The sequence below is a fragment of the Cucumis melo genome, chromosome 10 (genome assembly GCF_025177605.1).
Source record: "Cucumis melo cultivar AY chromosome 10, USDA_Cmelo_AY_1.0, whole genome shotgun sequence".
Lineage (NCBI taxonomy): Eukaryota > Viridiplantae > Streptophyta > Magnoliopsida > Cucurbitales > Cucurbitaceae > Cucumis > Cucumis melo.
The window spans coordinates 25,896,411-25,909,873 of record NC_066866.1 but is presented as its reverse complement, the minus strand read 5'-3'; the positions used below and the strand labels follow the sequence as shown (position 1 = coordinate 25,909,873).

General features: G+C 38.3%; 1 protein-coding gene across 1 annotated transcript in view; it reads right to left on the bottom strand.

Moving 5' to 3' along the window:
* LOC103499355 (conserved oligomeric Golgi complex subunit 3) overlaps positions 1-13,463 on the bottom strand; it is a 51,189-nt gene that overhangs the window by 18,736 nt on the left and 18,990 nt on the right. Inside the window, exons 15-16 of the mRNA XM_008462338.3 lie at positions 3,878-4,097; positions 3,228-3,314 (exon numbers count right to left, since the gene is read on the bottom strand). Of these exons, the coding sequence (XP_008460560.1) occupies positions 3,228-3,314; positions 3,878-4,097 (307 nt within the window). The remainder of the gene's footprint in view (positions 1-3,227; positions 3,315-3,877; positions 4,098-13,463) is intronic.

Sequence of the window (13,463 nt, the reverse complement as noted above, 5' to 3'; positions counted from 1 at the left end):
ATTCTCTTGTCAGATGTGCCCCCTCACATATGAAACAACTGAGGAGACGCTTGGGTAGGCTTCGATTATTCGGCCTTCGCCATGTGTTCTCTGTGTTTGATTGGTAAAGTCTGCGGTCTTTACCAGAACGTTTGTCTCCCCCAAACAGTTTTAAGAGAACTCGGGCGACTATTCCTATTCCTTCCAGGTGAGGAACTTTGGTGACGTCTCGCATCTTGAGAGTCACTGATCAGATCAAACAATTGTTAGGCTGCTGCATACACTGACGTGAGGTCTTGGACCCTTTGTTCATATAACTTGGTCTTGGTCCACGGTTTCAGCCCTTCGACAAAACAGAAAACTGTCTTTCTCCGACATATCTTGAATGTCTAACATCAACCATTCGAAAATCCTCCGATATGCCGTTTATCATCTCTAAGAGTGTCTTTTGAAAGCTATCTAGCTCATTGACACGTTCTTCCATGTGGGCCCGACGAACTGTCTCCATATACGTAGTTAACAGTTCTTCCAACGTTTCCTTCTAGAGTGTCGACTCTTGCCAACTCTTATATTGGTAATCCTTCGTCACGGCCAGCTACCGCATCGATCATGTCAGTTTTCTTAGCAATCTCTTCGAGACGGGACTCCAAGAAACTGACGGAGTCGGGAACTTCAGCTTGGTAGAGCATCTGCTCCTCCAGCTCTACCAGTCGGTCTCTCTGGGCCTTGCCCGATGGATTTGCCGACGACATATTTCGGTGTTATTATCAACTAGTCAATTTGGCTCTGATACCACTTGTCACAATCGTAACCTTTCAAATACGATTGTGCGGCACTTGTTCTGCTCGGTGAACAAGTCAGCCGTTCAATATTCGAAATCCACGGACAAACTCGCGGTATGATGTAGCCTCCATCCACGTTCTCGGAAAAATGTTTTTATAAAACGGGAGAGAGAAAGTAAATTGTTGGAAACATCATAAAGGAAAGCATTGAAGACTGTCAATTGCAAGGAAAATAGTTTAGATTGCAAAGAGTGCGACAAGGCTTGGGCGAGGGTTGGACTACTCAGGTACCTCTATAGTTCATATTGAGATTTTTGGCCTTGGCAGGCTTGCATATGAAAAGCCGAAATGTCACACTGTGACTCGGCGACACGAAAACAAAAGAAATAGACTAAACTACTTTTAAGACATTAAGATAAAGCGATTTAGGGGTATTCGAGCATACGACCATAGGTAAACAACACCTTGGACAAGTATGTCCGTGACACAGAGCAACACTGATTACAAGGTATGGAGGGTGGCTCTTAGTTAAGAACCTTCCCCTTTAACTTATTGAGGAAAGATGTCTCCAACGCAATTGGTGAGTATTTTTGAGGTTTGGAAAAAATAGCTTTGAATACCCTTAACCTTATTGATTGTTCTAAAGCCAGAATTCATGTGAGAAAGAATTTATGTGGGTTCATATCAGCCACCATTGAGATAAAGAACACTCTAAGAGAAAGTTTCTTCCTTAATTTCGGTATTGAGTCAATTGAAGGTCAACAATTATTAAAAAAGATATAGTACTTGGTGACTTTACAAATCCTATTGATTTATGTAGATTAGTGACTTTATTAATCCTATTGATTAATGTAGATTAAATGCAGTAGCCTTGGAGGAGGAAATTCCGGCAATCAATAGAAACCCTTTTGAAGGGAAAAAAGTATGGCTGGTGCTGTACTTTCTGACCGACCGGCCTACTCCTCGCAGGAGAAAAAAGAGCATAACAAGCGCCAAAATTCAAATTCAGAAGGAGAAGAGCAACAGGCGTGCGTGGGGAAAGAGGCAAATGATTCGTGGAGGAAAGAGAAACAGTGGAAATAAAGAACCTGAAGTTAATCCTGTTTGTTCTCCCAAAATTCCATCTATAGACAGCTCCCTAAATGAATTAAAGCCGCCAATAAGAAAGAATCCAAGGTAGACTCGGGGCAAATTCCACATTAAATTTAAAAAATGGGATTCAGTTCGACATAGTAGGCCTCTTACGATTAAAGGTTGGGGGCCTGGATTAACATCAAGAATCTCCCTTTAGGTTTCTGGCAAAGAAGCACCTCTAAAGCTATAGGAGACCACTTTTGGAGGCCTAATTGACATAGCCACAGAAACTTTAAATCTCACAAATTGCAGAGTGTCCAATGAAGAAAGTTATCCTCATTTATTTGATTGGTAGTTATTTGGACAGTGGAACAGTTGGCTAGGGTGCGATTGTCCAATACTTTAGTGGTAATGGACTTGGTGTCTGACATGTTGCTGAAAAAACATCAACCCAAAGAGAGAAAGCAGAAGATCTGGAAAAAGCACCAGAAAAAAGAAGAAAAAACATGGCCGGCGGTGACCAGCGACAGAACACGGTGAATGGCAACGGTGACCGACGGCACACGATGGCAATGGCTGCGGACTTGACCAGCTGATGGACAATAGCTACCCCCAAGCAAAAAACAATTCCTTTGGACAAGCTTCAGGCAAACAGAAGAAAAATAGCTTCGACGACAATGGCTCCACCGAGATGCAATGTGCAACAAGGATCTGTAGGATCGGCGGCGGTGAACAAGGATTAGTCCGCGGCGGCAGCAGTGGGTCAACTGGTGTTTTTGTAGTTTTTTAGAAAGTTTGAGTTTTTTAGGGTTTCACAACAATTTCATCTCTGATACCATGTGTAAAAAGTGTCTTTCTTTTATTTCTATTTTTCCAAAGGGTTTTCTTAAATAGAAGAAATACCTCTACTGAAAAATACAAATAAGGAAAAATTAATACACAAATATATTTTAAATACAATGAAAACATTAACAAAGAATTGTCTGATTCTTAAGGTCGATGTTACACTTGATAATAGGTAGTATGTCCACCTTACCCATCTACGAGAATCTGTTCCTTTCTTTATCAGTTTTCTGGACATCACACTTCCATCACAATGCCAAGGATGTCTAAAAACCATATTAACTATTGACTCATATGTACAACAGTGATAATATCAAGTACACAAAACTTAAAAGATATTCGAATCTAATATATTGTTCTTTTTAGTATGCATTATCTCGTTAAAATTTTTATAAAATGAAAAGTGATAAAGAATAAATTAGAATCTATGAAGCTTTGATTGCCTAGGCATAATATGCAGGAAAGGGTAGATGCCATCTAAAAATAGCATAAACTCCAGAACACAAGTACACAAAACAAGGGGTTCAAATTTAGGGTAAGAAGATTTACAGAAGTATTTTCTGCCAATTCCACTGCAGTTCTCTCAAGCTTTTCTGGATACTCCAAGTCTTCATCGGAAGGAAAATAATTTGCAATCTACAGAAGAAAGTAATGAAAATTTAGTGATGTAGTGTTTTCTTTTTTTTTTTTTTTTCTTTGGGCGTCATTGCTGGGATCGAACCCGAGTCACCTGCACTTGCTATAATGTATATTACTAATAATAATTAAAAAAAGAAATAAATTACAGAAGTATGGAGAAATACCAAAAATCACAAGAATTAAAAGTGTATTAAAAGAAAATCCTTAATACTAAAATATGCTAAACAAGTGTATTACTAGGACCCCTACTCATGCTGTGCATAAGCGGAGGGGTCGTAGCAGTGCTATGCTCTAGATTTATGTTTATTTGATCTATTTTATGAATAAAAAACAAAACTTTCATAGAGAAAATGACAAGAGTCTAAAGAATGCAATATAGAAAAACTACATCGGAACAGGAAGTATGCCCTATAAGGAGAAAATTCATCTCACAAGAGTTGATGCATATAAATGCATAGAAAACTTAGTTTAAGACGAGTAAAAGATAAAATAATATTCCTACAATCAGTTATATAGCCATAGGAGACAAGTGCAAATACTAGAATTAAGATTAAAATTACCTCATCACGAATGTGTGTTCGAGCACGAAACGTTAGTCGCTCATGAACATCAGCTAGAATCCTCTCGAGTGTGGGACGTAATCCAACTAACGACTCTCGCTGTTGAATGAGTTGTTCTCCCAAAACTTCAACTTTAAGAATATCAACTAGTTCGCACAGAAAGTCCAAACTTGTTTCATGAACAACTCGAGGACGCAATGTATCATACAGGTAAGTAGACCTGCACAAAAAGTTTTACAAACTTAACACGTCTGTGCAAACCGAGGAAAAGGTAAGCCACATCCAAATTATGCAAAAAGCTAAAAAGAGAGGAATTGATAATCTCACAAGAGCAAAAAAAGTATTTTGACCACATCCAAAGTATTATATTAAGAGCAAAAAAAGCTAGGGGAGAATACAATCTCACAAGAAAACAAAACTATACTTAGGCAACATAAAAAGATGGCAACCTAAAACTAAATACAAAGCAAAAAAAACAAAGCATAACTTAATAACATAGGCTTAAGACATTTTGGGAAGATCTTTGAAGATTTCCATTTTGGGAAGATCTTTGAAGATTTCTTTCTTTTCAATTTTAATCTTTGACCCTGATCTTGCTGAGGAGTAGAGAGTGGTAGAGGAGAAAGAGCCTAAAGATGAAGAGTTAATGGGATCCTAGTTGGAGGAAACTCCGTAGGGCATTGGAGCACCCGTTGGGGCAAGAACATCTGATGGCGCAATAGAAAGCTGTCGAAAATTTGAAGAAATTCAAAGTGCCAAACGTTTGACTTTTTTCCTTTTGGCCTTCCTTTAATGAGGTAACAACCGAGTTAATCTAAGAGGAATTTAAATGAATTTAATGGCAAAGTGACTTTTGGATTCTCATTGGGAAAAGCAAAAGTGATGAATTTACTTTTCTCTTGTGTTATTATTTTTTTATTTATGTCTATATTTTTTCCTTTTTATTTTTGCTTATTTGTTGTTGGTCATTCTATATATAAGAAGACCTTGTATTTGGTTTAATAATGTAGAGGAATAATATTACATTACCCTTACTTTCCATTTTTAAGTTGGTATCAAAGCAGAAATAACAATGAAACCCTAAAAACACTAATTTTCTTAAAAACAGAGAAAAAAAAGTTGTCGTCGTCGTCTTCCGTCATCATCGATGGCCCTTTAGAGTTCGTTAGCTGCCATATCTCCATCGGAATCACCACTGGTCCCCTCTGCCGCCGACCCTTCAGAGTTCGTCGGTTTATGACATTTTTTGCTCGTCTTTCACGGATACTTACAGGGTTTTGCTTCTTTTCGCCAGCCGATCAAGTCTGAGCCATCACCATTATGTCTAACCATGTTCCACCCCCGCCAGATTTCTCTCATTTTTCAGGTTTTTTTCCAAAATAGTTGTTTGGCTTCTCTGTTAATCAAATCTTTTTTGAAAAGGAAGATAGTCACTTTATTAATATTAATATAATAATAATGAGACAAAAGCTCATAGTACAAGAGAATTATACAATGAGCATGGAACCATGGATCAGAAGGTGCATTGGGCATCTCAACTAAGTTGACACCCCCATAGCACCCTCGTCATATCCAAACAAGCTAAAAACCCATAACAAAGGAGTAATGTCCAAAGGCAAAACAAAAACAAAAGAAGTACAAAGATACAAATACAAAGACAAAATTAAAACAGACTAAACATCCTTCTAAAGAAAAGGCGACCAAATAGGCTTAAAACCCACACGGAGACAAACTCTAGATCCTTGGAGAAAGACACCATGAAGAGAGTGAAATGTGATAACTCCATTGGAGTCTTATGCTAAGAAGCTTGCTCTGAAAATATCTTTGGAATCTTTCCAAGCACAATTCTGACAACAATGCAAACCGGTTAAGAAAAAGCAATCAAAACCAGATGCTGTAAGGAGTCACTAGCGACAGAGCATAAGTGCAGATTGAAGGAGACAAACAGTGTCCAAAAACCATTTTCCACACATAGATTAACAATTAGATGCATCTTTAATCTATGTTTGATCAATTATAACCCTTTCTCTCCGGTGTGACTAAAGACTCAAAGGAATCTGAAATTCACTCACTTCTTTTAACCTTCAAGATTTCTTGAAACAAAATTTCCAGCAAACTACTTTCTGTTAAACAGCTAAACATCTTCTTTCGTAAGTCATACCCACTGCAAGAAATCGGCTTGCTTTGCTTAATTATCTCCAAAAGATCAAGGCTCCAAAATGAACTCTAATAAAGAAATAAGTTCCAATCAAATACACTTTCTTTATCACCATACAGTCTCCAGAAATCGTTTTACAAATGGTTTATAAGCATCAAAAGAACAAAAGACGTCCACAAGGAATTGAAGAATTCGGACCAAAACTTTACTTTTGATACTTGTTGCAAAACCAAAACGGGGTAATCTTCCTTTTCTGCTCCCTAACTACCATCTTTTTAACTCCTAGCTCCCTTTAATTCTAGGACTTTCAATGCACTATCACATCCAAGACTACTTACAATGCTGAAGAAAAAGTTTAAAGAACTCAAATGAAAGATATACCACAAGCTTTGATGATGTCATGCAAGAGCTTTGGGATTTCTTGTCTGAATTTTTGGAGAGAAGGTTGTTCTTCTTCTAAACCTTTCTCCACAAACAACTCACGGACATCACTGATTATGTTCTACAAAATCTCAGAATTTTCAACCTCTTTACCTGCATTAATCTCTTCTAATTCCTCTACTTACACCTGGGACTGATTCAACATCAAAGTCAAGAGCTTCTGGAGCATCAAGATAGCCAGCTTCCTCTGGATTACCAATCCTATAATGCACCTTGCTTGGATTTCACTCGCACTCTTGATGAGAGTTCAATGTACCTCACCTGGTATTGCAACCAAAAGCTTGGATTAGAGAGCTGGAAACTTCCAAAAGATATGGATTTACATTAATGAACGAAGACTTGAAAGATTGATGAAATTGATGACCTTGGGAATGCTTCTTTTGAGCCTTGAATGAACAAACTCCAAAAGACTCAGAATTGAAAAGAGTAGTCCAAACATTGTTGAAGGAAGCCTTTTTCCTTGTAAAATGCTTCAAGAAGAACTTTGGGGGGCATGAGTTCTTTTTAGCTTTATTAAAACGAGCTGATAAGGGAGTAGAATATCTTTTTTCTTTGATGACTGGCTTGCTTGATACAATAATTAGAGAAGAAGCACGGGTGTCAACTTTTGATGAACTGAGAGGAGAGAGACCATTAGAGATTGGATATAGAGATTCTGACCTGGTGACGATGTTTTTTATTTTTTGAAACGGAGATAAACTTCTTTATCAATAATAAGAACTCAAAGTACAAAATGTAATCGAGGTAATCCTAGAGGGATCAGAAGGTGCACCTAGACATCTCAACTAGGTTAACACTCCCTTAGCGTCAAACACCATTTCCCGAGAAAACAAGGCAAAAAACCAACGGAGGAACAATAATAATAAACGTCCAACCTATTACAAGGGTCCAGAAAAATAGGAAAAACATGACCAAAAGAAAACATCTCAAAATTAAAAACTTAAGAAAGGCCGGTCCTTCAATACTTCAAGGCTTCAAACTGAGAAATCTGTAATTCTGTGGATCTGGTGCAGCAATGCTTAGTCTTGGTTGAGAAAAACATTCCAGTTGAGGCAAATATCTTGAATGGAATAAGTAGCAAACTCTTTTTTCAAGGAACACCAAGCTGCGTATTAAGATCTACTGTATGCATAATTTCTACCCTTTGCCTTGCTTTATCATGGAAGATACGTTGATTTTGCTCAAACCATAATTCTGTGAGTAAAGCTTTAGACAAATTTTTCCATATGATACGAGGTGCTTTGGGTAAATTCAGACCCGACAACAGCTGAACCACACTAGCGCTTAGTGAACTATCAAAGTTCGAAACTAAATTGAACAAGGAGAAAATCCTTTCCCAGCCAAAGGAAGAGACGGGACAGCACAAGAAAATGTGATGAAGGTTTTCGCTAGCCTTCAAGTAAAGAAGACAGATCGAAGGAGAGAGACATTTATTGGGGGATTTCTTTTGCAAAATTTCTGAACTGTTGAGGGACCCAAAGACCATAATCCAAATATTAATTCTCTGAGGCTGCCTGATTTCCAAATTGCTGAAAAAAGTAGCTTATCCATCGGAGAGGCAGTTTTTAGGTGAGCCGAAAGAAACTTAACGGAAAACCATCCATGGGACTCGATGGATCATGATCTAAAGTCATCAGAGTTGACCATTTTTCAATTGAGAGGAGGGATAGAAGTGATTCAAATTCTGCAATTTCTTCATCTTTCAAACTTCTTCTAAAGGCCAATGACCAAGATGAAGTAACATGGTCCCAATGTGCTGCTACTGAACCCGTGGGCAAGAGAGCAATTCTAAAGAGCCTAGAAAACGGCTCCTTGATAAGGGTGTTACCAACCCAAGGATTTGTCCAAAAACAAATTCTAAGACCATTACCAAGATTACATGAGGCTAAAGAGTCAACTGACCTCCAAACTCTAGCAATGTTGACCCTAGGTCTTCTTAGGCTATTATCGAACTTCCCTTTAGTGAACCAATCAAAAGCCTCCTTACCGTGAATGCTTCTAATTACTTGCCTCCAAAGAGCCCACTCTTCTTTCGAGAATCTCCAACCCCATTTAGCAAGCAAAGGAGTGTTATGAATTTTAAGTCCTCCTAGGCCGAGACCCCCATCTTTTAGAAGAGATGAAACCTTGTTGCAATTAACAAGGTGGTTAATTTTACTACCGATGTGATCTTTCCAAAAGAAGTGTCGCATGATTCTCTCTAAAGAGGCAGCCACACTTTCAGGTATGGAAAATAAGAATAGGTAATATGTGGGAAGACTAGCCAAAACTGAGTTGCACAAAGTATGTCTTCCACCTCTAGAGATGTTATATCTTTTCCACCTATCTAGTTTCTTATGAATTCGATCAATGACAAGTTGCCAAAACAACTTTTGTCGAGGATAGCCTTCCAAAGGGAGACCTAAATATAAGATCGGCAACTTTTCTGCTTTGCACCCTAGTAGATTTGTTGTTTGAATCAAATCATCCTCTCCCACATTAACACCGCTAAGGGCAGAACTTTCCCAGTTTACTTTCTGCCCCGAACACCATCCGAATAACATGATGGCTTCCTTAAGCTTAAAAAGCATCTTCACGTCATACTTACAAAAAATAGAAGAGTGTCATCAGCAAATTGAAGCAAAGGGAGGTAGAACATGTCTTTGCCAACAAGGAAACCTTCAAACTGGCCACTGCTATGAAGCTTGCTTATGGTTTCTCCTCGAACCTCACTTACTAAGTGAAATAAGAAAGGGGAGAGGAGGTCCCCTTGGCGGATACCTCGAGATGCTTTGATTCAGCCTCTTGGCTTACCATTAATGAATACTGAAAATTTTGTACTTCTTATGCAGCCCATTATCCATGAAATCCATGTGGAGCTGAATTTTTTAAGAGAGTATCTTTTCTAAAAAGATCCAATCCACCCTATCAAAGGCTTTTTCAAGATCAAGTTTTAAAATCCATCCTTTTTTCCGCTTTGCCCTATAATCTTCCACTGCCTCGTTCGCAATTAATACAGGGCCAAGAATCTACCTACCTTCAATAAAAGCACTTTGGGAAGGACTTATAATTGCATCCATAAATTATTTCAGACGTTTGGAGAGAACCTTTGCAACTACCTTGTATGTTAAGGTAGTAAGGCTGATTGGGCGAAAATCTTTGACAAGAGTTGCGTTCACTTTTTTCTGGACTAAACAAATGAAGTTTTCTTGAATGCAAGCATTTAATCTTCCATTTATGTGGAAATCGTCCATTAAGGATTTGAAAATATCCTTGAAAACAAACCAGTGTCTAAGTAGGAACTCCACTGTGAATCCATCCAAGCATGGAGCTTTGTTGTTGCCGAGTGCCTTTACAGCTTTGAAAATTTCCTTCACTGAAAATTGAGCAACAAGAGCCACATTTTGAATTGAGGAGACAAAAGGCCAATCACTATTAATAGGAATGAATCTATCCCCTTGAATTCTTGTATAAAGTGTCTCAAAGAAATCTAGCACAAGCCTTTCAATGCAGCGGAATGAAGATGCTACAACCCCATTTTCATCTTTTAACTATGTTATGAGATTCCTTCTTTTCTTTGCATTTAAAAAGCGGTGGAAGAAACCCGTATTCTCATCACCCAAAGACAACCAGTTAAGTTTACTTTTCTGGATGTAGTTGCGTTCTTCACTTTGGTAAATATTGAGCAATTCAGCTTGTAGAGCTGATCGAGAACCCAATTCCTCTTCATTTAGCCCAATCAATTCAGCCACATAATCATATTTTTCTAGTTCCAACAACAAGGTTCTTTCTCTTTTTTTTACCTTGGCTTGTGCCTCAATATTCCATGCTTTTACTGTCATTTTAACTGATCTCAACTGCTCATGTAAAACGAAGCCGGCCCAGCCATAGAAGTTTGATTTATTAACTGTTTCAACAATAACCTGATAACATTCAATGGACAGCAACCAGCTGTTACAAAACAGAAAAGGAGAGAGGCCCCAAAGGAAAGCTTCAGCCTCCAACATTAAAGGAAAGTGGTCCGAGAAAATATGTCCTTCGCGTGAAAGAGCTCCACAGTGATTTTACGAAAACCGCATTCAAATTATCTTTCTTGGACTCTTGAATCATGACCACATCCGGCCTGCAATTTTTGATGAATTTTTTAGTGCTGCACGTTTGGAGGAGTCATTCAAACCCCTAGTTTTCCACGAGACAATCTTCATTATGGCTGAAAGAAACAAAAGGATGGCTGCATTTCTAAATTAGGCCAGAACAATTCCACACTCAATGACTATTGACAACAAATCTTTAGGCAAATCCAGTGGAAATTTATTTTGAGAGAAACCCTCCTCATTAAACAAAGCATTTAGGTTCATTCCTTCAATTTCTGACTCTAATTTAGTATCAACTCTATTAGAAACAGCTGAATCTTCACTATTGACACTGATATGAGAGAAGATTTCAAGCTGGTCTTTAGGAGTAGAATCAACTTTGCAGGGGGACCCTTGCTTATAAGAGGCTTTAGAAGGAGAAGTGTCATTTACTGACCTGCTGAAACGTTCAGGGACCATTTTAGAGCTAAATTTCCAGAAGATCCGGGTTATTGGCAGAAACTGAGTGCTTGATGGTGTTGTTCCGAAAGAGTCCAAGGGGGGAATATTGAGATCGCAAACCCCATTTAATTCAGACTTTAGAAGGGCAGTCCACACATTGTTGAAGGATGTTTGTTTACGAGAATATAATGTTTAAGTATTTTTGGAGCATGAGATGACTAACTAACTTTGGCACACTTAAAACGGTTGGAAATACCGAAATCTGAAGAGAAAATACCCCTGCACTAACAGAAGGTGAAGAAGTAGGTTCTGAATCGTTCTGTAGATTTTTTTGCAATAAGTCTGCTGAAATGTCATCCAGATTGCTTGGAAAAAAAATCAATATTACTCAATGATTTATTGAAGTGGGTCCTTTTCCCTTTTTTCCCCTTATTTAATGATTCATTGGAGGGCTCTTTGACTATCGGAGAAATGAAATTTCTTGAAGGGGGAAGGGATTCTGTAACTTCCTCATATTCATCAGAATACCAAAAGTCACTGGATATCTGGGTATTAATTTTTGTGGAGCCTACCCGACAGCTGTCATCTTTTGAAAGGGTTGCTGGTACATTAAATTGGAGAGAATCTGAATGGAGGGGGTTAAGTGAGCCATTTTTTTAGGCATTTAATGGCCGGCTGTCAGTCATTTCTCACTTCAAGGACTGCTTTTCTCTCCCTACCATTGGAGCCTTCCATCTTCTAAACACTTAAAAAAGCCAGCTGTATTCTTTTTTGAATTTAAACACCTGAAACAGGATTCTTCCGACAGAAACTCACTGGCTGGTTTATTTTCCGGCCAAACAAAACAGACTTCTTGATCCCCATCTTTCTAAGTGCCTCGAAGGGGTTCATTCATATAGATGGAGCATTTTGATTGAGGAAATTCCATTTTTCTGGGAGGCTATCTCCTTGGAGCTCTTCATCCACGATCACTGCATTCAGCCTACATAAATCAATTGGGTTGGAAAAATCATTATGGTTCAATTAAAAATCAATTGGTTTATTTTCAAAAAGTCCTGTTGAACAAATTCAAGAACTTCTAAGGGTTCAAAATCCCCAAAATTAAGAAAAATTTCCTTGGGTCTCCCTCTTTAGTTCTATAGTTGCTTGTAAGAAACCAGCAAGGTTTTTCCGAACTTTAATTCTTGCTTCAGAACACTTGATCAAATTGAATGTTCCTAACGCTATACTTTCAATCCACCAAAATAGGCCCCAACTGCTTCAAAAATATTTCTTCTCCATAAGTTGAGTGGAAGATTTCTAATTGACAACCATCCTCTGAATCCTTCAATGAAAGTCGGTCTGCTGTGTTTGGCTTCATTCCATTTTTCAAATAACAGATGAAATTTTCCATATTTGAACCATTTACCCTGTGCATAAATCATGTCTTCAATTTTTCCTTGGGTAACTTTAATGATGGCTTTATCTGAAAATAAAGGATTAACAATGATTTTGGCTTGGAATAGATCTTCTAGGTATAACACAATGTCCTTCCAATCATCAAAAATGGAAAGTCTGTTAAGAATCCATAGGTTTTTGAAATCTTCCTCTAAAATATCATCACTTTTGCGCACCCAGAATTTTTCCACTGACTGCTTCACAGTGTGGTTTTTCTTCAAAGAGTGGATTGGATTTTTGGGGTTAGGGCCATGCTATGTTTTCCTAGAGGGAAAGCAGAGTGTGAATTCATCTGAAGCTTTACTTTGTCTACATAACTTGAGGCTGGCTTAGTGAGATGAGATGCCTGCATTTTTTAAGGGCCAGATTGGAGAGTGGAGTGCCAAGAAGTGTAGTTGTGAGTCATCAAAAAAGATTTGATCATATTATGGAAAGATACCCAGCCTTGCTGCGAAATTCCTAAATATATGTGGATGAAGGATTTAATTCCAGACGTATTTCGAGCAACACACCTCAGGAACCATCCAGAAGGTGTTCGGAATTTGGAAAGACTTGTTGTTCCAGTTTCATTGTTCTTTGTTGAAAAACTTCCAGTCAGGTTCTTTGATTAGAGCTGCAAATGAATCAATAAACCATTCCAATTGGGTCTTGGATACACTGATGATTATTTGAAAATCTACATCTTCAATATGGAATCTCCCCTCTGCAGTAGAAAGAATCAATAATTTTACAACTTTTAACTTCCATTATCGGAAAAAAAAACTGGGACTCCCGGAGATGGTGTTGCCGAATGTGAGGGAAACCGTGACCGCTTAGGAGATAATGAGAGCAGAGAAGTCGTGCCCGAGTGAAGGGAGGAGAGGATGGGTGAGTGGAGAGAGGAGAGAGGAGAGGATGGGTGAGTGGAGAGAGGAGAGAGGAGAGGATGGGTGAGTGGAGAGAGGAGAGAGGAGAGAGGAGAGAGAAGAGAGAGAACTTACCTTTCTCCTATCCTCTTTCTCTAACTACACTCTATTTTTTATACAAGAAAGAAATT